We start from the raw sequence: 25,268 nt of genomic DNA, 5'->3' as shown, positions 1-25,268 counted from the left end.
AGAAATGGTGCAATGAGCCTTTAATTTACAACATGCAACAAATCACAACTTGTAGTTTAAACACACTTTTAAAAAGAATGTAGAAAAACAACACAAGTCATGTGAGCTCTTTGTGATGTGACTTTTAACACTGTGGACATCTTTCCTCCTCAAACATAATAAAACCACTTCATCGCTCCACCGGCACAAACCCCGACATCTTAAATCTTTCCTCAGTTTCATTCCTCGCTGAAACCAAGTCAGCTTGTAAGTAGCAGGAAAACAGACCGCTCAGCACAACAACAGGACGTTAAGGCACTTTGGAGAAAAATAATCTATCAGGGTGTCCGAGTCCACTGGGCTCATCCTGTCTTAAACCTGGGTCCTCTTGTCAAACATGTTGAAATGACTCGTAGGTACAAAGTTTTGAATCAGTGCTGTCGACGCTTCAGCCGGCAGCCGCAACGTATTCCTTCCTGTCAAAATGGCGTCCGCAAAAAGGCTCAGACTGTTGCAAACAACAAAGGGGGTCACCGGGAGTCCCTCGTTGGACACCTGGTGTAACAGAAGCAGTTTTTGCTGCCGGCTGAAGCTTCTACTGCACATATTCAAAAGTTTTTGTACCGACGAGTCATTTCAACTCCAACATTTGTGAAAACAGAGCACAGGTTTGATCACACAGATATTATTCTTTGAGGACAATACTGGTGTTTTGTTTTAGCTCATTAGCTACTTGCGCTGATCCAGAGCTGTGAAAGGACACAACCTGGAAATTTCAGTCACTCAGAGATTCATAAGCTGTGTTGAAAATTCAAACTCAGCGATCAACTGCACCTTCCATGTAAACCTGTTCTGGTACAACATCTAAAATAAGATTTTGAACCTGAAAATGAGCAGAATACCTCTTTAAAGTAACAAAAAACATGAACCAGTTTGACCGAGAAAGGTGTCCTTCAAGTCAATACGAAACTTAAAAGAAATCCTGTTTTAAATGTAGGGATGCACCCGAAGCCGAATATATATATTTTTTTTTTTTTAACCACTGCATAAATTAAACAAAAATATCAAAATGAGCTTTTTCCTCAGTGTTTCCCACAGGATGTGCAGAGACTATAGTGGGGGGGTCCGGGGCCCGAGAGGGTCCGGTAAAGTAAATTACATGAGTCCATTTACTTTTAATGGACACATGTAATATGTGTTATACTTTCTGTGAATATGATCCAATTAATCTTATTTCCATCCTGTACAGACGCCTTATTTTGAAAACCGGACGTTGCTGGCCGATTAATTCCACTGGCCGAATATTCGGTGCGTCCCTATTAAAATGGTTTTTAGAGGTGTTAATGAAAGAGGCCTTTCTCTGTCAGAATAAATCACATTCTGTGTTACCTATAGGAGGACTACCTATACACCATTCGATGAGAATCTCTCCACGTAACCAACATTTCCAGGTCCAGAGTCCTTCCAAAACCATCATTTACAGAACACTGACACATGGCATGATGGTCCAGGATCAGCACTTCTATCAGGATACTGTATCTCCCAATGGACAAACGGCCTCACATCAGGCCACTTTCCGTCAGTGAGTATAACATCATTAAGCATCAGAAAGTACACACATGCGAAATAAATAATGTAAACAGTCTGGTTTTGTCCGGCCTGGAGCCACAATGAATCTGTGACGGATGTTTGTGTGGTGAGAAGATTTCCTGTAAGGAGTGGATAATACTAAAGCTAACTGTGACTGATGGAGAGATTCATTCTGGCTCCACCCAAAACTTCCAGGCAGCAATATAAAATCCAGCTTCAGGGTGGAAAAAAATAACAGATGCACCAATAAAAAATATCCAAATTCGATACCAAAACTGGAATCTGGGCAGATACTGATGGAAAAACTCAATCTATCAAAAGTTCATTAATAGAAATCCAAAATCAAAGCACACTGACTAAAGCTCAAAGGTCTCAAATATGTTTGTCCAGTGATCCTAAACAGACCAGATCGTGGTCAGCTAAAATGGTATCGGCATTTTAAGAAGTTTTATCAGTGCATCTATAATAGAAATAAAGCTTTCATTTGTCAAACTGGTCCAGACCAAAGAATAAAATACAGTACGGTGAAGCAGCAAATACATAGCAAACGTGAACCATCACGGAAACTTAAAAAACGATCTTAAAAAATATCTGAAAGTGAAATGCAGCGATGTTGTACTTGGTAGAAAACAGCTTTTGAATAGGTGTTAACACTGTACAGAGCCCTACACGCTGTGCGATTCTCAGCCGCCTCAGACAAAACTGGACAATCGTGAGAGAGACGTTGTAAAACGGTGCTGCTGGACCACACTGTGAGACAAGTTTAGCCACCAATTAAGAGCTTTGTGGATCGTCTCAGACATTTAGAACTTGCTGCTATGACCAAGAGGCTTTTCTGGGTCCAAGCAGAGGATTGGATTCAGTCTAATCCGTTTTTTTCAAAGGTCCCCTTGAGCTGCCAGCAGGGTTGAGGCGTACAGTCATGATCTGATCTACCGATGCCTCTCCGAAACCTAGACCAGTCGTTGTTTTCTTCGTTAACAAAACAGCTAGCGAGCTGTGCCGAACGGGCGATCGTTCTCCCAAACTGTTTGAATAAATTAAAAACAATGTGAAAACATTTTGGCTTCAACATAACTGACTGAATTTAACGCTGTCTGCATGTAACGGTGCAAAAATGCAACTTCCTTCCACTGACTTACTTTGCTTGATTTATACTCCTGCGTAGGGTCGTAGCCAGGCATTTATACTTGTGCGTCAGTGTCTCCGTCGTTCTGCAATTACACCTCCAAACGCTAGTTGGCGGCAGCGCTACAGCGTCCACTGTGTTGACTTTTGCCGGACGAGCAGGCCAACCTCTGGTTTGGCGCTCCGCTAACGTGAATTGGGGTAAAACTGTATCCATGCGGCTGGTGTAGCATTTTCAAATGTTATCGCGCAAATGGATCATATCCTGACTCATTTCGCTTGGGTTGTGACGGTCAAATATATCGATCCACCATGTTACAGCCGCCGTTCTGGCCGCTAGTAGAAGTTACTTCAAGGCACGGGACACTTCCTGTCGGCTCTGAGGCATTGCAAGGCTACCCAGCCGACCAATGGCAGTGCTTTCGGTCCGCCACGACGTGTAGTTACATTTTTGAGGAGGTGCACGTCAGAGGTAGCCTCTGCGTAGCCCCGTAGCCTACGCCATCAATTAAGTGAGGCAGCTGAGGTGAATAACACCATCAATTCTAGAGCACAGTCTAGGATCAAGTCTGATTTATCCGTCTGCGTCGAGTCTACGCCGTGGCCAACGGCACCTCCCCAAAAATGTAACTACACGTCGCAGCCATGCAGACAGCAAGAACAGTGATTGGTCAGCTTAGCAGCATCGCATTTCCTCATATCTCAGAGTAAGTGCTCCGTGCTTCGAATCCAATTTTTACTTGTGGCCAAACAAGCGGCTGTAAAACTTTGGGAACATTTTTTAAAGCTTCACAACCCCCGTGTAATGACTGATCCATTTGATAAGATTTGAAAAGTCTAAAAGAGCCCGCGATAATTATTTTAAACCCGGCGGAGGGCTAAACCGGAAGGCAGCCAGCTCGGCGTGCAGAAGACGAAACATGTGGCTATGTAGCGTTTTGGCGGTGTAATTGCACGGCGGCGCAGACAAGCTTACTGCGAAGGCTACGCACGTAGACTCAGCACAGAAGTATAAATCAGGTGTGGTCTGCATTCAAACTTTAATTTAGTTTGAACATAAAAACTAAAACAGTCCTACTGTCCTCGGCTCCATGTCGGATCAGGTCCCTTGTTTTATTTGGAAAATCAATTAATCCATGTTGGGTTAAGGTCAGTTTCGTGGTACTCACAAATCCAAAATTGAACATTTTTGTTGTATAACACTAACGTTAATCGTACATTCTGAATCTTACAATTTCATTATACCCGTCTCACAGAGTGACCTGCATTAGGACGCTGTTATCGCACAGTGTGTAGGGGCTTTGAGGGATGCACCAGAAGTAAGACAACAATCTGTATTTAAATCACCTGTAATTTGGCCAGTAAACCTAAACGTCCACGTAGGGTTGGGCAATAAAAAAAATACTGATAATTATCGCAATATAATTTTCCTCAATAACAATCTAATAAATGTTCAATATATCGTCAATAAATATTTGCTTTAATTCATTTGAATCATGGACAAATTAGCGCTTAATTTTTCTATTAAAAATATTTATTTTGTTGAGAAAAAGAGGCCTGAAAAAAGATTAACTAGTCATATTTGTTGAAAACAGATTTTATCACATTAGTTTTGAATGTTCCACCTCAGATTTGTGAAGTGATCCACTGTTTGGCATCAAATGTTTGTCACATTCTGACCATAAAATTTTTTTTAAGCACATAATGAACCATCTGCTTTCTTCAATTTTCACTCAGGAGCAAAAATCAGCCTTTAAACTTGAAAGAAATAACGATTTCACATTTATCGTGATAATTATCGATATCGATAATGATATGAAATGTTTTTATCGTGATGACAATTTTGGCCATATCGCCCAGCCCTACGTCCACGTGGTCACAGTCAAAGTGAAACATTCGATTTTTAATCATATTGGACGTGAATCCTTTGTTCTGAACTCGGGAGCTGCGTCAGAGGAAATGTAAGGACACATTCAGTGCAACGTCTGAAGACTCACTAAGATTTTTTTTTGGCATCTGATCAACAGTAAGGCAGTAATCTGAGGATCAACGTCTCCGAATGAAGGCAGAGTTCAGTTTCGCATCATCAAGAGTTTTGTAACAACAAATGGCAGAAAAACCTTCCCGCTAAAATCATATTTCTGTTTCTTTTAGCACCCAGATTTAAACAGCAGGTACAATTTTTAATTCTACAAACATTTCACAGCAGCATAAATAATATGACTGGTTAAAAACAGTCATAGTAGGTTAGCTAAACTTGAACGATGTACAAACTGACTTCTGTGAGTTTTCATTAAATTAAAATGAAGGGAAAAAGTTATCTCGTTTTGATTAACAACAAATAGGCCAAGTTGTGCTAGAATTAGCTTGTAAGCTAATGAGCTAATTTTGAGTTGGGTCTGTTCCTCCCTGTCTTCTTTCACCGCTAACGAGGCTTTACTTTTACTGTAAAGTGAAACTACTACGTTAATCTAGTAAAACCAGTTTGATACTGTGGGTAAACCAATAAAAAAGTTATTAAGCAACATTACTAATGTCAACAATGGGGACTGCGTTATGGTAGCATTAGCTGGTCATGAATATAACTTGAATTAGCAGAAATAGCATTCATGAATGCAACGTGTACACCTCAGATCTCTGTTGCTAACGAGCTAACCTTTGTTAGCAAACTAGGGCTGTGTTCGGAAACGGAAGCCAGTTGCCTCGTTGCCTCAGAAAGCATCACTTTCAATTGAAGGCATTTCTGTTAACATCGGTTTCAAACAGCCTTCTAGGGCAGATCTTACAGCAACGCGCGACATCGGCACACCGTCTTGCGTCTCTTCTGGCTGTCAGAATAGAGACGCTAGCCTTAGCATCAGCTAACTAGCTATTGAAAAGCCAAATGGCTACCAGACGCCTCAGAAATCAGACTGAACAAACTTGGTGTTTAGTTCTTGCTAGCTTTTCAAAAATCGAAGCGAGAAAACTACTAAAAACCTTTTATATTTGTGAACAAATTCGGCTTGTTTTTCCGCCATCTTGAGCAGTTTTCAAAGCTATGGAGGCCACAGCCGTGCTGGTTTATGGGTAATAGGCAGCATCAAGTCAGCATCGATGCTGCCTCCAAAACCAGCCATTACGGGGGCAGCTTGAAGGCGTCTTACGCGACAGGAAGAGATCGTTGGAGTCGTTTGGAACAGAACTCGCGCCTCGCTGTCCTGTTAGACACCTTCTGAGACAGCAGTTTAGCCTGTTTTGACAGCCTAAGTGTAGAGAGCTAGCAAGCTAATATTAGCTGTGCTAGCTACTATTTAGGGGTAAAGACTAAGATATATCCGTAGCATTAAGTGCTAAAAGTTTCGTTAAGATTCTTAATCCTGTTAACTTTTTCCTCTGATTTCTGATTTTAGCCAAAGTTCTTGCAGACATTTACATTTATTTATTAGTAATTAGAAAACTTAACATTTCAGATCTCTGGCTTCTTTTTATCAAGTAAGAAAATGACTTTGTACCAAAACACACCTCCAGTCTCTTATCTGCACTGTTCCTGAAAATACCGAGCTGATGATGATAACCAGCCCTGGTTTTGGAGGAATGATCACGTCCTAGCACGGCCATTTTCTACAGCTGACTTAACATCCGGTCATTTAGCAGTGCGCTTCACCACTTAGCTTCGATTAAATATTCAATCCATCTGAAATGTTTATAGAACTAAAAGACAAACTGCATTTTAATCCTGTCCTGTGTTTTATTAAGACTTCTGTTCAACGTCACAGATGCTCCGATTGGTCAGAAGGCCAAGGAGCGGGGGGGCCGTATGATGTGGAAATCTGATGTGCACAGATTAATAAAATGTTCACACTCACTAAAGGAAAGCACAGATTAAAAATTTAAAGTCGGGCAAATAGTGAAAATACAACAACATGCAGGGATAACGTCCAGGCCAGTAGAGGTTTCTTGTGCTTTAACAGTCAAAGAGAATTGTACAATGGCTAACGTTGAATACCGGATATTAGTAATACTTTCACTATTTTATGACACCCGTTGTGAGTCTGTGCTTTCATTTAGTTGCTATTAGACTTAAATGCTGCATTACTTTTAAGCATTTGCCTGCTTTTAATCTGAATACCAGACGCATTTCTTTGTTATCTCTTTAGTTTAGTTCATTAATCTGTGCATACAATTTATCCCTTTAGTACATTTTGATAATTTTTTTATTAATTTGCACGTATGTTTTATATTTACTATTATTGTCAGTTTTATTGTTTCTTGTAGACAGCTTATATATATATATATATATGCATTTACATTCATTATGTAAGTTGTGTGTGCATGTGTGACTTTTATTAATCCGTACATGTTTGTGTAAATGTTTCTGATCTGCGTGTACTAGCGCCACAACGATTAGTCGATTATTCGATAAGTCGGTTGAAAGAAAATTAATCGACACCTCTTTTCATAATCGATAAATCGTTTCAGGCATTTTTTAAGCAAAAATGTGAAAAATTTGCTGGTTTCATCTTCTTAAATTGAGGAATTGCTGCTATTCTTTATGATAGTAAATGAAGAGTCTTTCGGTTTTGGACTGTTGGTTGGACCAAAGAAGCAATTTGAAGACGGCGCTTAGGGCTCTGGAAAATTGTGATGAGCATTTTTCACAATTTCTTGACATTTTATAGACTTAACGATTAGTCGATTAATCGTGAAAGTAGTCGGCAGATAAGTCAATGAAAATAATCGTTAGTTGCAGCCCTAGTGTGTACATTTCATTAAAACGTGTGTATGTATTCTTTATAATTCATAATATCTATGTGTTTTTTTATTCGCTCATTATTTGCTTTATTACATACTTTACTGATCAGTGCACTTTTTTAATGTATGCAATAAATCTATTAATCTGTGCAAACAGATTGCAACACCACTAGTTTTCTCCACCATACGACCCCCTTACAGGCTCAACAGAAACCCTAATCACTTTATTATAATGTTGACACGGCGCTCTCTTTTTTGGCATAATTTCAAACTGTAATTGATGTGCTTTCTGCGTGCATGAAATTCAGATTTGAAATTCAAATGGTTGTTTTGTTTAAAAGCACCAAGGACAGTCCTGCATGTGCTGTCTGTGAGGAAATACTGGACAGCATGTTGTAATGAAACTGTAATAAATGCTGCAGAGTCAGACACAGCTGCTGAAGTTAACAGCAAATTGATTAGCGTGTTGACTGTTCTCTGACGGTGGGACGTTAATGTGATGCTTCATGGGTGTTACTGCACCACCCAGATCCAGAAAGGCTTGGTTCACTATTATGCACATTATTTTTTAAAACAGTAGTGAGATTACTGTTTGAAGGAAATCACCGGTGCTATTCTACTTTTTTTTGTCCAAAAAATCTCTTGTTCAGACTCAAAACATCAACATGTCGGTCCGTCTCTTTCTGACGTCCCTTCTGTGGCTCTCAGCTCCGAGCCCTTTGGTTCCTCCTGAAGACGTAAATCTTTACAAAGACCTCATAAATATATAGTTTCATGTTTAAAAAGACTCAGTTGTTTCCTAAAACAGGAGGAAATATTTGGGGACTATTTTCAGCGGCGGATTAATCTACATTTGTTTCAGACAAACTTGTTAGCTGATCAATTCAGTTGGTTTGGTTCTGCATGTATGGATTTGTTGATAATCACCAGCCTTCTTTTAATTACACAGAGATGCAGCACTTTTTCATGTGTTTGTTTGCATTGTTAGCATGCTAATGTTTTCCTTGATTCAATTCACATAAATTCTTAGCATGCTATTGTTTTAGCACACATAAGTATTAAGCCCTGAGAAGTGTTTTAGCATGCTAACAAAGTCATTAGCATGCAAGTTGTTTTCTGTAAAAATATTAGCTTGTTAATGTTTGTTAGCACCCTAGAATAATGACAATTTTTGCATTTTGATATTTTAGTGTGCTAGCAAAAATTAGCATAGCAGGCTAACAGGGCTATATACTGTGCATCATTTCATTGCTGGGCATTTAAGAAAAGTGATTTAGTTAAAAAGAGTTTAATACATCCGTGGTCCAGACTGCTTGAGCTCTGAGTGGAATAAAAAAAGTAGGAATGGATGAGACGTTTGATCACCAATCAAAGCAAATCAAGCTTTAAGCTACTGTAAACCACAGAGGAGATGCTACAAAGGCACGCAGATCTGCGTGACTGGCTGTTTTTGGGAAGGGAAATCGTCTGAATGTCTTTTTATGGCACACAACAGGAAGAGGGCTCTGTTCCTTCAGAGCTAACACAGCTTAAACTTTTACAAAAAGCTTCTCTAAATCTTTGACAGCAGATGGTGGAAGTAGAGGAAAACTTAGCAAACAAAAAACAAACAAAAAAATCCCTATAAAACCAAAATGGCGACCTTTTCGGGGAGGTAAAGTCGGTGCGGGAAGCAGCAGGGATCATGGGAAATGACAACAGATGACTGATTGTTTGCACCACACACTCATTTGTTGATACAGATCCATCGAATGTGTTACTGATATATAGAAGGTTAAAATGTGACACCGAGCACCTTTAACACGAACATGTGACTTTAGGATTCAATGATAAATGAGTAAAGCTGTTCACTACTGTCCTCTCAGGGTTTTTACTGTGATGATCGGAGGATATTTATGTCTCAGATGCTGAAAACGATGGCTGGTCCTGGATCAGCTGTTCCAATTACCTCTGCAGTAAAGAATTATAATCAAATCAAGTTATCTTATCCAGGCGCTTCGCTCTGCAGAAAGATAAGCCAGAACACAGCAAACTGTCGACATCTGGTTCCTTCACGATGGATCGCTGATTACACTGCTGCACCTGCAGGGGAGAAAGGAAGGAAGGGAGGACGGGAGGGAGGAAGGGAGGACGGGAGGGAGGAAGGGAGGGAGGGAGGGAGGGAGGGAGGATGGAAGGGTGCAGGAGATAAGCAGAAATGTAGGGAGTTAGCTCACTGCAGGATAAAAATTCTTTCCATCATGTGAATCTGTTTCACATGGCTGATTATCAGTTTAGGTTTCTTTTACGAAACAAATAGTTGCTTCAGTGTAGGAAGGAATCTTATATATTCTGCCTCTCAGTTCCCCTTTAATGGCCAATTAACATTGATTAGCATTCCTTACTGAAACACAGTGCGTCTCTTCAGAGGTGGAAGAAGTACCCCACTGGTATGGGGTTAAAATAATAATCCTGCGCCTCTTTCGGCTTTCCAAATGTTATCCACCGGATGGATTAAATTCTTTAAAAAGAAGAAATTATCCACTGATTTACAGCTGCTCGTTTGGCCGCTAGTAAAACTGGCTTCAAAGCACGGAGCACTTCCTGTGAGCTCGGAGGAAATGATGCTTCCAAGCTGACCAATCACAGTTCTTGTGGTCTGCGTCACCGCGACGTGTATTTACATTTTCTATAAGCATCTGAGAGCAGCACACATTTTTGAGTTATTTCTTGTTTTACAATGACGTTTTGGCCATTTTATGTTTGTGCTGTGATTCAAACAACCTGCAGGTGTTCCTGTTTACAATCATCTACATAACTATTTATGTATTTGGGTACGAAGACCACAATGGAAGTAAGTTTGTAACTTTCTTGTGTTATCCTCGACAGTTCTGGTAAATGTGTATTTGTCACTGTGATGGCATCTTTTTATGCATTTACTTGTGTTACTGTCCAAGAAAATCAAATCAAATCAAATGACGAAGGTTAGAATGTACTGCTATGGCGCTACAGGTGCTGTGAAAAATTGGATTTTGTAGTGGTGCAGCTAAATAAAACATTTTGGTTCACCAGTGCAAGCAATGCAGAAAGCTAGTCTGGAGCCCTGTTAAGTAAAAGTAGAAATAAAGTAGTAAGTAAACGTCCTGCTCTCAAAATGTTACTTGAGTAAAAGTAAAAAAGTATTAGCACCAATATCCACTTTAAGGACCAAAAGTGAAAGTAGTCATTATGCAGATTGGCCCCTTTCAGAATAATATATATATTAGGATTATTGATACATTAATATGTACATCACACAAGGTGGAGCTAATTTGAACTGATTTATATACTGCTGGATAGCAGGTGCATGTTCTCCAGGGATCAATAAAGTCTTATAAACCTATAATTCTTCGTACTGTTGATTAGATTTTGTTTCATTAATCTGAATCCGCAAAGTAAACTATCACGTTAATATAGTGCAGTAAAAAGTACAATATTTCCCTTTGGTGGAGTAGAAGTATGGAAAAAATGGAAATACTAAAGCAGAAGTACCTCATAAGTGCTTGAGTAAACGTACTTTCCATCACTGCTGTTGAATATCAAAAGCTTTAACAGGAAACTGAAGTGAGAAAAGGTGACACTGTGAGGTACACTGCATCCAACCAGCCGGGTTTTTCTTCACACGTTTGACTTGTAAATGAAGGATTTCCGCTGCACTTGATAGCGGTAAAAGAAAAAGCAGTCCGTCAAAATGGCGTCCACAAAAAGTGCTTCTTTTGCCAGCGACAGGCTCAGACTGTTTAACCTGAGACCTATACTACAAAGCGAGGTAACCGTCTTATCCAGGTAACTTTAGGTGTAACTTCCTGATTAACCCGTACTACAAAAGGTGGTACCCGAGGTCTGTTGCCATGGTGATTTACGCTGCATCTCAAAACGGGATAGTTTCTTAGATGGAGCTCATCTGTAGTCTACAATTGAATTCTCCAAAAAATACGTAGCCAGGGTGGGGGTTAATAAACTGAGAAAAAGAAATCCTTAATGAAAGTGTCAAATTTACAAGAACAAAAATCAGAAATTCCCTGAAATTTAAGTCACAAAAAATCAAACATCACTTTGGTATTTTCTTCTGAATACAACCAGTCCACGGCAGTCTCTAAGGTGCATGATAATGTAGAGATTGTGGGCTAAACTCGCGAGTATTTCCTCCCTGCGCTAAGTCCGATTGTGAACTCTAATATAATTTTCCACTGCATGCATAATACACGGCAGAGGTGTGTGTGTGATGCTGCAGCCTTGCAAAGTGAAGCGACATGGTTCCTTGAATGAAAAACACTTTTTCTCTCATAACTGTTTGACTACAATGTCAGAGAATATTCAAATTTTTAGACTTTTAGTTTCTCGTGAATCTACTACTTTCATCCTGGAAAATCTTTCCCCCTCTCCATGTCCATTTTTTTAATACAATGGACATAATGTGCATTTGTACCTTTAGGCTACATCTTAATGATATTATACATTAAAGAAGAGTCCATAAATAAATAATAGAGAATTAGCCTACATAAAGAACACTGTGAAGATAATTACAAATTCACTGAATGCGAAGCCAACAAGCCTCCCTGACTTTGTCAGCCACCGTTAACGTGTCTTTAAACTCCTCATATCCTGACACTATAAACGTGCTTTCTTCTGGGGAAAATACGGAGCTCGCGACTCAACTAACCAACTTCGTATTCACCGTCATAGTTTAACACCAGTGCAACAGTCTGAGTGAGTTTGAGAACCTTTGTGGTGTCTGACAACAACATGGACAGGATCCCTACGAGGGACTCCCTGTGACCACCTTTGGTTGTAACAGGAAACTAAAGTCTCGCTCTGAAATCTCATGAGAGGCGAGTGGTTGCAGGAAGACGACTGCTCTCCCTTGTTTCTAGGGTCGTCTTCTTGCAACAACTCGCCATGAGATTTCAGAGCGATGAGATTAATAAAAGGTAAAATTACTAATTACACTGATTGGCTCATTTCAGAAAAATGTACTTATAATAATGGATTATATTTACTGATAGATGTATCACTTTAATGTTGCAGCTGGTCTTTCTAATTCTTCTATTTAATGCCGTGAGGCTTAATCAATAATAATACATCATATTGTATGTGTTGATAATATTTTGTTTTAATATACTGACTCCGTAAAGTACCGAGGGACTCGATCTTTCACATTGAACATCTCACGTCTCTGCTCACATCAACGCTCTACTGTGCACCCCCACCACCACAACTGAGTCAACCAGCGAATGTAAACAACAGGGCTTAACTCAAGTTTGAACTACGGCAGAGTGTCTAAACATGTGCATACCACCCTCGCCCAGACGAAACTCCTCTGAACAGGAGCCGTCATTCTTTCAAAAGGAAAATGCTGAACATCTCTGCAGTGAAAACATGTTCTCAAAACTGTTTGTCTTTTCCTGAATTTACAATATGCTGTATTAGATAAATTACTGCGTGGAGGTATAAGCAGAAGCTATTTGTGTCTCCCTCCCTGTAATAATACTGCTGTTTTTACTGCTATTCACAGTTTAGTGTAACTGGTTTAAAATGTTGTCACTAGAGCCCGACTGATATCAACTGACTTGTATCGTCGACACAAGTTTCGTTTTACGGTGGAGAGACTGTAACATTACTCGTCGCGCTGTTGGTCGCTGACACAAGTTTCGTTTTGCGGTGGAGAGACTGTAACATTACTCGTCGCGCTGTTGGTCGCTGACACAAGTTTCGTTTTACGGTGGAGAGACTGTAACATTACTCGTCGCGCTGTTGGTCGCTGACACAAGTTTCGTTTTACGGTGGAGAGACTGTAACATTACTCGTCGCGCTGTTGGTCACTGACACAAGTTTCGTTTTACGGTGGAGAGACTGTAACATTACTCGTCGCGCTGTTGGTCGCTGACACAAGTTTCGTTTTACGGTGGAGAGACTGTAACATTACTCGTCGCGCTGTTGGTCGCTGACACAAGTTTATTTTTACGGTGGAGAGACTGTAACATTACTCGTCGCGCTGTTGGTCGCTGACACAAGTTTATTTTTACGGTGGAGAGACTGTAACATTACTCGTCGCGCTGTTGGTCGCTGACACAAGTTTCGTTTTGCGGTGGAGAGACTGTTACATTACAGCTTGAAATAATCCCATACTTTGGACACTTTCTTTGTCCATCGCTATTTTCTCTCTCTTCCTCCACTTTGCAAACAGCGACATCATAATCATGTCGTGTTCACAACGTAAGTGCGATCTGTGAAAGTAATAAATGTCCGTTTTATATGGACTAAACAAAGCCTCAATGCAAATAATTTGCATGCTGCTTGCGATGCTTTTTAGTAATTTAATTAATCTATTTAACTGATTAATCGTTTCCGCTTCATTTTTTAATCGTCCTTAATCGGCTGTTAGAAACACCGATGCAGACTTATCTACAATTAGGTCGTTTGATAATGTCAGCACGCCGGGCTCTACTCGTCACTAAAATGTCCTGTTGTGTTGTGATGTGTTTGTGTGCCGTATGTGTTACTGCGGCACCCAGAAGCAGACAAGGAGCGGCTAAATATAAAATAAATGAAATGTTAAAAACAGATCAGACATTACCAGTCTGATGAGGGCCACAGGTCACACTGTAGGATGTCCACAAACTAACGGCCATCAGGAACGTCGCTATGAACCCAAATACCTACAGACAAACACACAACAGAGGCCATGTTAACAAGAAAACATGTCATATAAATCCAGCGGTTCATGAAGTGGACATTTGTTTTTTTATTTTACAAAGTTTAATAAAACAATGAAATACAGAACGGATTCTGTGATTGCCGGAGGAGACGGGGAGATTTGAGGTCAGTGTGACTTCCTGTGTAATTAGAGGGAGAGACGCAGGAAGGACAGGGGGGGTGGGGGACTCCCAACGGGACGGTAATGGTTTTGTTTTGGTGTAGATGGCGAACGGACAGAGGTCTCACTCTGCCTCTGCTTCCAGGAACCACAGACATCCACCCAGTCTGCGAAAACTCTAGAGGTCTGACAGGTTGGACTGATTTGCAAGTATTTATTATATATTACACTACTGATTATCATTCATTACATATTCTACTATACTTTATTCTATTGTATATTCTATGCTATATTGATCTACTATACTGTACATTATGATATACTATATAACTACCTTTCACCTTATATTATTATGTTTTATTTCATAATATAGTGGAGAGCCGGGACGATTGAAACAAAGCAATTTTTTCTGACCCTGTACAAGACTGATATGCCAAACTACATCAGCACGTACAGAACGCAGTACCTTCCAGAACCGAGAACAATCAGGTGGATACGTCATGGGAAGTGACAGGCTGACCTTTTATAATAAATTATATGTAACTGTAAATCACTTAATATGATTCAAAGCAGAAATTTAAGGATTATTCACATTTAAGGCTGTTTGTGTTCATGTTCTAAAAATGACATTTAACATATTTTCATTAAGATAAAGGGCAGAATATGTTTGCAATTATATATTAAGAAGCACACTGTCAGGCATTTTCAATAAAAAGGGGAATAAAATTAACTGTTTGTGTTTCTAGTCAGTGCTTTCTAGATTTTCCCAGGTATCGCAGTGTCTGTATTTACGTACCGATGCAGCCACCAGCGCTGAAACTCCTGTGGCCTTCACAGCAGCGACGATGGAGGCGATGAAGATGAGGATGGTCCCGACAGAGTAATGAAAGAACTCCTGAAACAGCAAAAAAAGATTTGCTTGAGTGACGGAAGAAGTTTTAATCAAAGACACCAAGAAGGAAACTTTCTAATAACCTCGAACACCAGCAGGAGATTTCTTCATACAGGCTTCACACCAACATATCATCTGGATTAAACAGTGTAGTCGGCATTTCTTATCTTTTTATATGTACTTTAACACCGCTGCTGTTTCAGCCTGGACTCAGGTGACAACTGAGCTCTATATGGTTTCTGTTTTTGATGTCTAGTTATTTCATTGTGAAACACATCCCAACTATAAACTGAAATATCAGCTTTCAAACAAAGTTAGTGCACTTTTAACCTGCAAATCACCAACTCAGTGCTACAGGCAGCCTAAACAATATAAAAGAAGAGGGTGTAAACTACCGTTTTGAAGCCTCCAGTTTGGTATTTTGGTTATTTGAAACCGGACATGACCATGGCTGTTTCTCAATCTGCGTTCTTGTGTGTTTGTGTTCTTGTGAAACGTAATCAGTCGCAGCCAATGTTGTACTGTTCCAATTCAAAAGTCCGCATCCAGCCAAGTACAGTCAAATACCCGGATGTGTTCTTGCTCCGCCTCTTTTACCGAGCCTACATCGGTGGTGACTTCGGTTAGCCAGATATCCCAGTTTACATTTCGCCGCCAAGAAGCGGAATTATCGGAGGAGAAAACTCACAACTGTAAGTTATTATACTGCTGTTCTTGTGTCATGAAATGCAGTTTTAAGAGGTTTTTTATGAGGGAATATAGTTGTTTAAACTCCAAATATGTGGTTGATTTGTCAAGACAGAGCTGATTAAAATATTTGCTACAACGTTCTCGGAGATGTGAGGTCCTACCCGCTAACGGGTCAGGCCGCCATCAAGTCCGCGGCTGTTCCAATTGCTGAACGACAGACTGCTCCCGTTCCTCAGAGTTTGTACTCCTGAGCCAAACTTGCCAAGTCCAAGCTTTAAAGTACAGAAGTTCGAACTTGGCAAACTCTGTATTGAGAAACAGCTCGAACGTGGACGTGATGGTGGAGCTAGCTAGCTTGGTTGGCAAGGTGCATCTGTAATTCACGTTAACTGATTTTACTGGGATTCTAATTTTGGCTAGCAACAAACAGACTTAAAGAGGTGGTATTATGCTCATTTTCAGGTTCATAATCTTTTTTAGGGGTTGTACCAGAACGGGTTTACATGGTTTAATTTTCAAAAAACACCATATTTTTTGTCATACTGCACATTGCTGCAGCTCCTCTTTTCAGCCTGTGTTGAAGGCTTCGTTTTAGCTATGGAGTGATACATCTTGTCTCTACATGATCTTTGTTGGGAGTTGCACATGCTCAGTTCCTAGTTAAGGACTACTAGCCAGAATACCACCTCTTTAAGACAAAACGTACTTACTGTAAAAATGAACAGCCGACTCCTAATAAGCTTTTTCAACGGCGTGGATATGAGTCGCCTCTATCCTGATTGACAGATCACCACTCGTTAATCACCTTGTAGCCCCGCCCTAAAGCCTCCCTTTCTGGTCTATTTTGCTCTAAATGGGACCATAATCTACTAAATGAACATTATGTTGTGTTGAAGAAGACTTGAAACTAGCAACTTGAAACTAGTGACTGAGACCATAAACTCATTAGGAAAGTGTTTACTGAGGTAATAAATCAGCTGAGAAGTAGGCTGTATTCGAAACCGCCTACTATACTAGTAGTACGTACTGATTTGTAGTGAAATGTAGTATGTAGTATGCAACCAAAGGCAAAATCTGCAGTGTGCCAAAAACACCCGGATGGCGTACTGATTTGGAAAAAATCTGCTGTCTATCTCGCGTACTGTGGCCCATAATGCAAAGCGCTACAACTGTAACAACAACCATTATTTTTTTAGAGGAAGACAACAGAACTTGTTTTACAATTTTCATACGGTATTTCATCACTAAATCCACTCCTAACAAGTTTTGAGGTGAGAAATCAACTGTGTAGATTTCAAATCTCTTGCTGCTTTATTATTATCATTATTCTAAATAGACATCACTTTGTTAGTGTAATGATACAGTTGTGGTTACAGTACTAGCTTTTTTATTTGCTTTTATTGCATATAATTCTTATTTATGCACCAATATACCAAAGCAAACATCTGCTACAGACTGCAGGCTTGTTCTCCTTACATACAATAAAAAAAAAAAAAAGTTTTTATATTTATCAGAACAAAAGGAGATTCCTCCTTTTGTTCTGATTTTGAAAACTGGAAACTGGCTAAGCCTGACATGGCATACTGCAAAATATATCATATAACAGTTTCATACTGTATACTACATACTGCATACAGTATATGATTGGGTTTCTATATGGATGGCGGGTGGAACAATCAACCCTGCTCAACGATCGACCATCTGTCTGCCAACACCGATGGACGATGGCATGGTCTGTCGGCCCAACCCTAATACAGTATACAGTACATACTGCGGTTGCCAGTAGTATGTAGTAGGCGGTTCCGAATACAGCCGTAGCCTCATTTTCTCATAAGGTGCGGTCGAGATGACGGCAGCTGAACTGCTGGCTGTTAGAACCGATGCAGGTTTAAGGTGCTTCAACTCTGACTTCACTTTTCAGAGTTGGAACTTCCTGCTTAGAAGGCAGATCAGGTCACTGAGCCAAAAAAAACACAAACTTTCTGAATATCCTGTGAAATATTTCATCCAAACAGTAAGTCATTTTAGCTGTGTTTCAGAAACAGCTCAATTGACTTAAGATATTCAATGAACAGTTTGTAAAACAATGGCAGTTGTTGGTGGCTACTTTCTGTGTTAAAATGAGAGACTTAAGAGGAAACTTTGGCTTTTTGGCTTAAAATAAAAACAGGAATTTAGTTAATTTAATATGAACTAATGAGATGACACTGACACTTGCAACTCTCCCTTTACTACAGATGCTTCCCTCCTTCCTTTTCAATTTGGCTGAAGTTCCTGTTATGTAACTCTGTAGTCAGATCTGTATTACAGAAGTTCAGTGGAAAAGCAGAAGTGAGAGTGTGAAGACATTAATATGCACACTGCTGATGAACCTGCTGCAGCTTCAAATATTTAAACACACACTGGTGTGACTGTCCTCACCGTCAGCGGCCAGTTGATGCAGGGCATCTTTCCCTGCAGCCTGAAGAGATGCATGAGGAAGAAGATGATGAGGGCGATGAGGAACCACAGCGTCACCACCTCAAAAAACTGGAAGGCGGCCCAGCTGGGCCAACCCCGAACCAGGTGGACGCACAGGAAGGCGACGAGCAGGGCGAGCTGGGAGAAACAAAACCACACATCAAAGACACGGGTCACAACCACACAGCAGAGACACGAGTCACAACCACACAGCAGAGACACGGGTCACAACCACACAGCAGAGACACGGGTCACAACCACACAGCAGAGACACGAGTCACAACCACACAGCAGAGACACAGGTCACAACCACACAGCAGAGACACGGGTCACAACCACACAGCAGAGACACGGGTCACAACCAAGCAGCAGAGACACGAGTCACAACCACACAGCAGAGACACGGGTCACAACCACACAGCAGAGACACGAGTCACAACCACACAGCAGAGACACGGGTCACAACCAAGCAGCAGAGACACGGGTCACAACCACACAGCACAGACATGAAAACCACACAGCGACACGACAATTTGAATTGTGTCCAGAAAATCACACACGATGTGCATCAGTTAAAAAGATAAAGTAAGTCAATAAAGTTGCAGTTTGTTGTAACAAATCAGACACAGCAGAGACACGAGTCACAACCAAGCAGCAGAGACACGGGTCATAACCACACAGCAGAGACACGGGTCACAACCACACAGCAGAGACACGAAAACCACACAGCAGAGACACGAAAACCACACAGCAGAGACACGAAAACCACACAGCAGAGACACGGGTCACAACCACACAGCAGAGACACAGGTCACAACCACACAGCAGAGACACGAAAACCACACAGCAGAGACACGGGTCACAACCACACAGCAGAGACACAGGTCAAAACCACACAGCAGAGACATGGGTCACAACCACACAGCAGAGACACGAGTCACAACCACACAGCACAGACATGAAAACCACACAGCAGAGACACGAGTCACAACCACACAGCAGAGACAATTTGAATTGTGTCCAGAAAATCACACACGATGTGCATCAGTTAAAAAGATAAAGTAAGTCAATAAAGTTGCAGTTTGTTGTAACAAATCAGACACAGCAGAGACACGAGTCACAACCACACAGCAGAGACACGGGTCATAACCACACAGCAGAGACACGGGTCACAACCACACAGCAGAGACACGAAAACCACACAGCAGAGACACGAAAACCACACAGCAGAGACACGGGTCACAACCACACAGCAGAGACACGAAAACCACACAGCAGAGACATGAAAACCACACAGCAGAGACACGGGTCACAACCACGCAGCAGAGACACGAAAACCACACAGCAGAGACACGGGTCACAACCACACAGCAGAGACACAGGTCACAACCACACAGCAGAGACACAGGTCAAAACCACACAGCAGAGACACGGGTCACAACCACACAGCAGAGACACGGGTCACAACCACACAGCAGAGACATGAAAACCACACAGCAGAGACACGAGTCACAACCACACAGCAGAGACACAGGTCACAACCACACAGCAGAGACATGAAAACCACACAGCAGAGACACGAGTCACAACCACACAGCAGAGACACAGGTCACAACCACACAGCAGAGACACGAAAACCACACAGCAGAGACACGAGTCACAACCACACAGCAGAGACACAGGTCACAACCACACAGCAGAGACACGAAAACCACACAGCAGAGACACGAGTCACAACCACACAGCAGAGACACGGGTCACAACCACACAGCAGAGACACAGGTCACAACCACACAGCAGAGACACAGGTCAAAACCACACAGCAGAGACACGGGTCACAACCACACAGCAGAGACACGAAAACCACACAGCAGAGACACGGGTCACAACCACACAGCAGAGACACGGGTCACAACCACACAGCAGAGACACAGGTCAAAACCACACAGCAGAGACATGGGTCACAACCACACAGCAGAGACACGAGTCACAACCACACAGCACAGACATGAAAACCACACAGCAGAGACACGAGTCACAACCACACAGCAGAGACAATTTGAATTGTGTCCAGAAAATCACACACGATGTGCATCAGTTAAAAAGATAAAGTAAGTCAATAAAGTTGCAGTTTGTTGTAACAAATCAGACACAGCAGAGACACGAGTCACAACCAAGCAGCAGAGACACGGGTCATAACCACACAGCAGAGACACGGGTCACAACCACACAGCAGAGACACGAAAACCACACAGCAGAGACACGAAAACCACACAGCAGAGACACGGGTCACAACCACACAGCAGAGACACAGGTCACAACCACACAGCAGAGACACGAAAACCACACAGCAGAGACACGGGTCACAACCACACAGCAGAGACACAGGTCACAACCACACAGCAGAGACACAGGTCAAAACCACACAGCAGAGACATGGGTCACAACCACACAGCAGAGACACGAGTCACAACCACACAGCACAGACATGAAAACCACACAGCAGAGACACGAGTCACAACCACACAGCAGAGACAATTTGAATTGTGTCCAGAAAATCACACACGATGTGCATCAGTTAAAAAGATAAAGTAAGTCAATAAAGTTGCAGTTTGTTGTAACAAATCAGACACAGCAGAGACACGAGTCACAACCACACAGCAGAGACACGGGTCATAACCACACAGCAGAGACACGGGTCACAACCACACAGCAGAGACACGAAAACCACACAGCAGAGACACGAAAACCACACAGCAGAGACACGGGTCACAACCACACAGCAGAGACACGAAAACCACACAGCAGAGACATGAAAACCACACAGCAGAGACACGGGTCACAACCACGCAGCAGAGACACGAAAACCACACAGCAGAGACACGGGTCACAACCACACAGCAGAGACACAGGTCACAACCACACAGCAGAGACACAGGTCAAAACCACACAGCAGAGACACGGGTCACAACCACACAGCAGAGACACGGGTCACAACCACACAGCAGAGACATGAAAACCACACAGCAGAGACACGAGTCACAACCACACAGCAGAGACACAGGTCACAACCACACAGCAGAGACATGAAAACCACACAGCAGAGACACGAGTCACAACCACACAGCAGAGACACAGGTCACAACCACACAGCAGAGACACGAAAACCACACAGCAGAGACACGAGTCACAACCACACAGCAGAGACACAGGTCACAACCACACAGCAGAGACACGAAAACCACACAGCAGAGACACGAGTCACAACCACACAGCAAAGACACAGGTCACAACCACACAGCAGAGACACAGGTCACAACCACACAGCAGAGACATGGGTCACAACCACACAGCAGAGACACGAGTCACAACCACACAGCAGAGACATGAAAACCACACAGCAGAGACACGAGTCACAACCACACAGCAGAGACACAAAAACCACACAGCAGAGACAATTTGAATTGTGTCCAGAAAATCACACACGATGTGCATCAGTTAAAAAGATAAAGTAAGTCAATAAAGTTGCAGTTTGTTGTAACAAATAAGACTGTGAAAATACATAGTTACAAAGTCTGCGTATGTGACCTCATTACTGTTTCTCTCAATGTCTGAAGCTAACGTCACTGAAGCTAACGTCATTTTAGCTAACATCACTTTAGCTAACGTCACTTAAGCTAATGTCACTTATGCTAACATTACTGAAGCAAACATTATTAAACCTAAGGTCACTGAAGCTAACGTCACTTTAGCTAACGTCACTTAAGCTAACGTCACTTAAGCTAATGTCGCTTAAGCTAACATTACTGAAGCTAACTTTACTAAACCTAAGGTCACTTAAGCTAACGTCACTAAAGCTGACATTACTGAAGCTAACTTTACTAAACCTAAGGTCACTTAAGCTAACGTCACTAAAGCTGACATTACTGAAGCTAACTTTACTAAACCTAAGGTCACTTAAGCTAACGTCACTAAAGCTGATATTACTGAAGCTAACTTTACTAAACCTAAGGTCACTGAAGCTAACGTCACTTTAGCTAACGTCACTTAAGCTAACGTCACTTAAGCTAATGTCACTTAAGCTAACATTACTGAAGCTAACTTTACTAAACCTAAGGTCACTGAAGCTAACGTCACTTTAGCTAACGTCACTTAAGCTAATGTCACTTAAGCTAACATTACTGAAGCTAACTTTACTAAACCTAAGGTCACTTAAGCTAACGTCACTTTAGCTAACGTCACTTAAGCTAACGTCACTTAAGCTAATGTCACTGAAGCAAACGTCACTGAAGCTAAGGTCACTGAAGCTGACGTCACTGAAGCTGACGTCACTGAAGCTAACGTCAAAGAGCTTCCATTTGTGGATGATGTGATGAAAGGACGAGGAGTCTTTGGTTTAAACACATCAGGTGAGATACATCTGTGCGTGGAACATAACTAAACTACCTAGAGCAAGTAGCAAGCAAGCAATAAACGTTAGCTTAGCATTCCAGCGCTAACATGTTGGGACAAGAGTTGTAGTTTATTGAGTGGTTTCTCACAAAACTAAATGTTACTTTACTTTCAAACTGCGACTTTCTAGACTTAAATTATCTTTTAAATTGACAGACATCATGTTTGTAATTCAGGGCACAATTGAAGAGTCAAATTTCCATACTTATTATTTCCTAAAAAAAATCTAACAAATTTTGCTGATACATCTCATTATCTTCAGTAAACTGGCACACTGGTGAAATTAACAATAAATGCTTCCACTTCATCAACAAGTTTGCAGTAATTAACAGCTAAAACACACAATATAAATGTAACTATTTTTTTTTGTTGTTGTTGCTCTAAAGATTTAAACACACAGCAGTAACTTATTCATGTTAATGTGTGAATTTAAATTATTATCACCAACATTAACAGCAGGATATTTAAATATCACATTAAATACTTTTCCTTCAGAAGGTAAAGTCTGTTAGCAGTGAAGATGTCCCGGTGTGAACGTGTTATTCCGGGTAAACTCCATGTTGCGTGTTCTCTCACCATCTGTCCTATCTTCAGCAGTCCCGGGATGGTCCGGGTGTAGCCCATGTTCACGATACCGTCACCGGACGCCCTGGTCGTTGTTGTTGTTGTCGTGACGACGGTGTGCGACATGTTGACGGTGAAACGGCGCCGGTGATAAATAAACAACAACACGGGGGGGAATAAATGTTTAGATAAGTTAAACTGCAGCAGAGTCACCGTCCACCGTTACAGCCCGTCTGTCTGAGAACGTCACGCCCGTCAAGACCGACCGGATAAACACGGACACTTCCGGCAGAGAGACTTCAGAATAAACGTCACTGTTCGGTTTATGTATCTATCCAATATAAAACCTACTCAGCAAAAAAAGACACGTCCTCTCACTTACAACTGCTTTCTTTTTTTTTTAACCAGCAAACATAAAAAGATTCAACAAGCGGTAAACTGAACAGAGTTCAAATGGAAATGTGTGTCCCTGAACAAAAGGGAGGTCAACATTAAGTAAGGAAGGATGAATATGTGGTGTGGCCCTGTGGTCCTGTGCAGGTTTTGCCACATGTGGTCCCCCACTGGGAGGACGAGCAGCTGTCACGTTTACTTAGATGAGCAGGGACCCTGTGCATCTTTTCTTTTTAGTGTTTTAAGTTTTATAACTGTGTCCTGTCTGCACGCTGTCAGACACGGGTCACAACCACGCAGCAGAGACACGAAAGGACACTGTGTCCTGTTTTAATGACAATTCCACAGCTGCATGTTCATTGATTGTTTTTGGTTCATTGACCGAAGCATGCGAATACTTATTTACACCCTTTACAATAAAGATCTGTAAAGTTATTTGGAATTTTATAGAATTACCTTAAAAATACAGTGTCCAGGAAAAGAGATGTGATATGAAGATATATATATATATATATATAAAACAAGTATTTTTACTCGTGTTTTTTTGACTTTGCTGTATGTATTTCTAAAAGAAAACTCCCCAGCTGTGCTCATTTGGTGGCAGAGGACTCTGAGGGGAAACTGTGTGCATGTGGAAAATATGTGTTTGTTTATTCAGCTGCGAGGTAACATTAAGCGACTGTCATTCATTGAAAATACAGTAATATCTTTTCAGTGGCCGATATATAATACCGATATCTAACCTAACATACATGTTCTCTCAGCAGTAACGTCTTGTTTATTAATGAGTGAAACAGAAACATACTTTTGGTTCTGCTGGAGATTTCAGAGCGTGAAGGGAGAGCGAGGTTCAATTTGTCAGACGTCATACAGCTGCTTTATTCTCTACAGTATAACTAGATCTATTTAACTCTAGCCAGTAATGCTGTTAGATTAGAGCTGCTGTCATTTAGGATAAGATATCGGCCTCCTGAGTGCTGATGCAGATTATCTCAAAATGCTGGATATCCGCCAGATTAACTGGTCTTTCACTGCTTTGTTTGTTTGTTTCTTACAGATAATCTTAATCAAAAGAAAACATTTTGATATTGCAATTATTATTATTATTATGAATATTAACAAACAATGAGAAATTGAAGTCAATGTCATGAAAACAAGTACTAAACGTGTACCGTCCATCAGCAGTAAGAGACGTAGGTTATATAATATTTGAAAGCTATTGATCACTAAGATGGTGTATTGAAATAATAATCTGTCTATATTTACAGAGTGTGGACTGTGCGAAACTGTTCTGTAATTTTACATTAAAATCTGCACAAATAGATTTTATTTAATCAAACTGTAAGAAGATCTATAAACTGTTTATTTATAAAACATTTTGTGAACTGATAAAGAAGATTTGCACAAATGTTTAGGCCCTGTCCACACGTACACAGGCATTTTCAAAATCTTTCCGCGATCGTCCACACGGAAACACAGAGTCAGGTTTTGAAAACTCCTGCCAGGGAGAAGATTTTAAGAAATTCTTGTTGCAGTGTTGCTGCTTTGTTT

The 25,268-nt window shown here is 41.2% G+C and overlaps 1 protein-coding gene across 1 annotated transcript; it reads right to left on the bottom strand.

Annotated features, from left to right (window-relative positions):
* Nucleotides 1-4,699: 4,699 nt before the first annotated feature.
* On the bottom strand, nt 4,700-23,587 carry cmtm7 (CKLF-like MARVEL transmembrane domain containing 7). The gene is made up of 5 exons (XM_038712378.1): nt 23,337-23,587; nt 18,270-18,446; nt 15,063-15,161; nt 14,027-14,108; nt 4,700-9,513 (listed from the first exon to the last, which is right to left on the bottom strand). Exons 1-5 carry the CDS (start codon nt 23,448-23,450, stop codon nt 9,500-9,502), a joined length of 486 nt encoding a protein of 161 aa, XP_038568306.1. The 5' UTR covers nt 23,451-23,587; the 3' UTR covers nt 4,700-9,499.
* Nucleotides 23,588-25,268: the final 1,681 nt, after the last annotated feature.

Source organism: Micropterus salmoides, unplaced genomic scaffold (genome assembly GCF_014851395.1).
Source record: "Micropterus salmoides isolate LMB-PRFRI ecotype aquatic unplaced genomic scaffold, ASM1485139v1 Ms_hic_scaffold_11, whole genome shotgun sequence".
In the NCBI taxonomy this organism is placed as follows: Eukaryota; Metazoa; Chordata; class Actinopteri; order Centrarchiformes; family Centrarchidae; genus Micropterus; species Micropterus salmoides.
This window is presented reverse-complemented; position numbering and strand designations above follow the sequence as displayed.

Excerpts from the sequence above, each read along its gene's own strand:
- cmtm7 (XM_038712378.1), bottom strand. The coding sequence starts at position 23,450 with ATGTCGCACACCGTCGTCACGACAACAACAACAACGACCAGGGCGTCC. Across the intron at positions 15,162-18,269 it reads GCATCAACTGGCCGCTGACG|GAGTTCTTTCATTACTCTGT; the intron begins GTGAGGACAGTC and ends TTGCTGTTTCAG. Across the intron at positions 14,109-15,062 it reads CAGCGCTGGTGGCTGCATCG|GTATTTGGGTTCATAGCGAC; the intron begins GTACGTAAATAC and ends GTTTGTCTGTAG.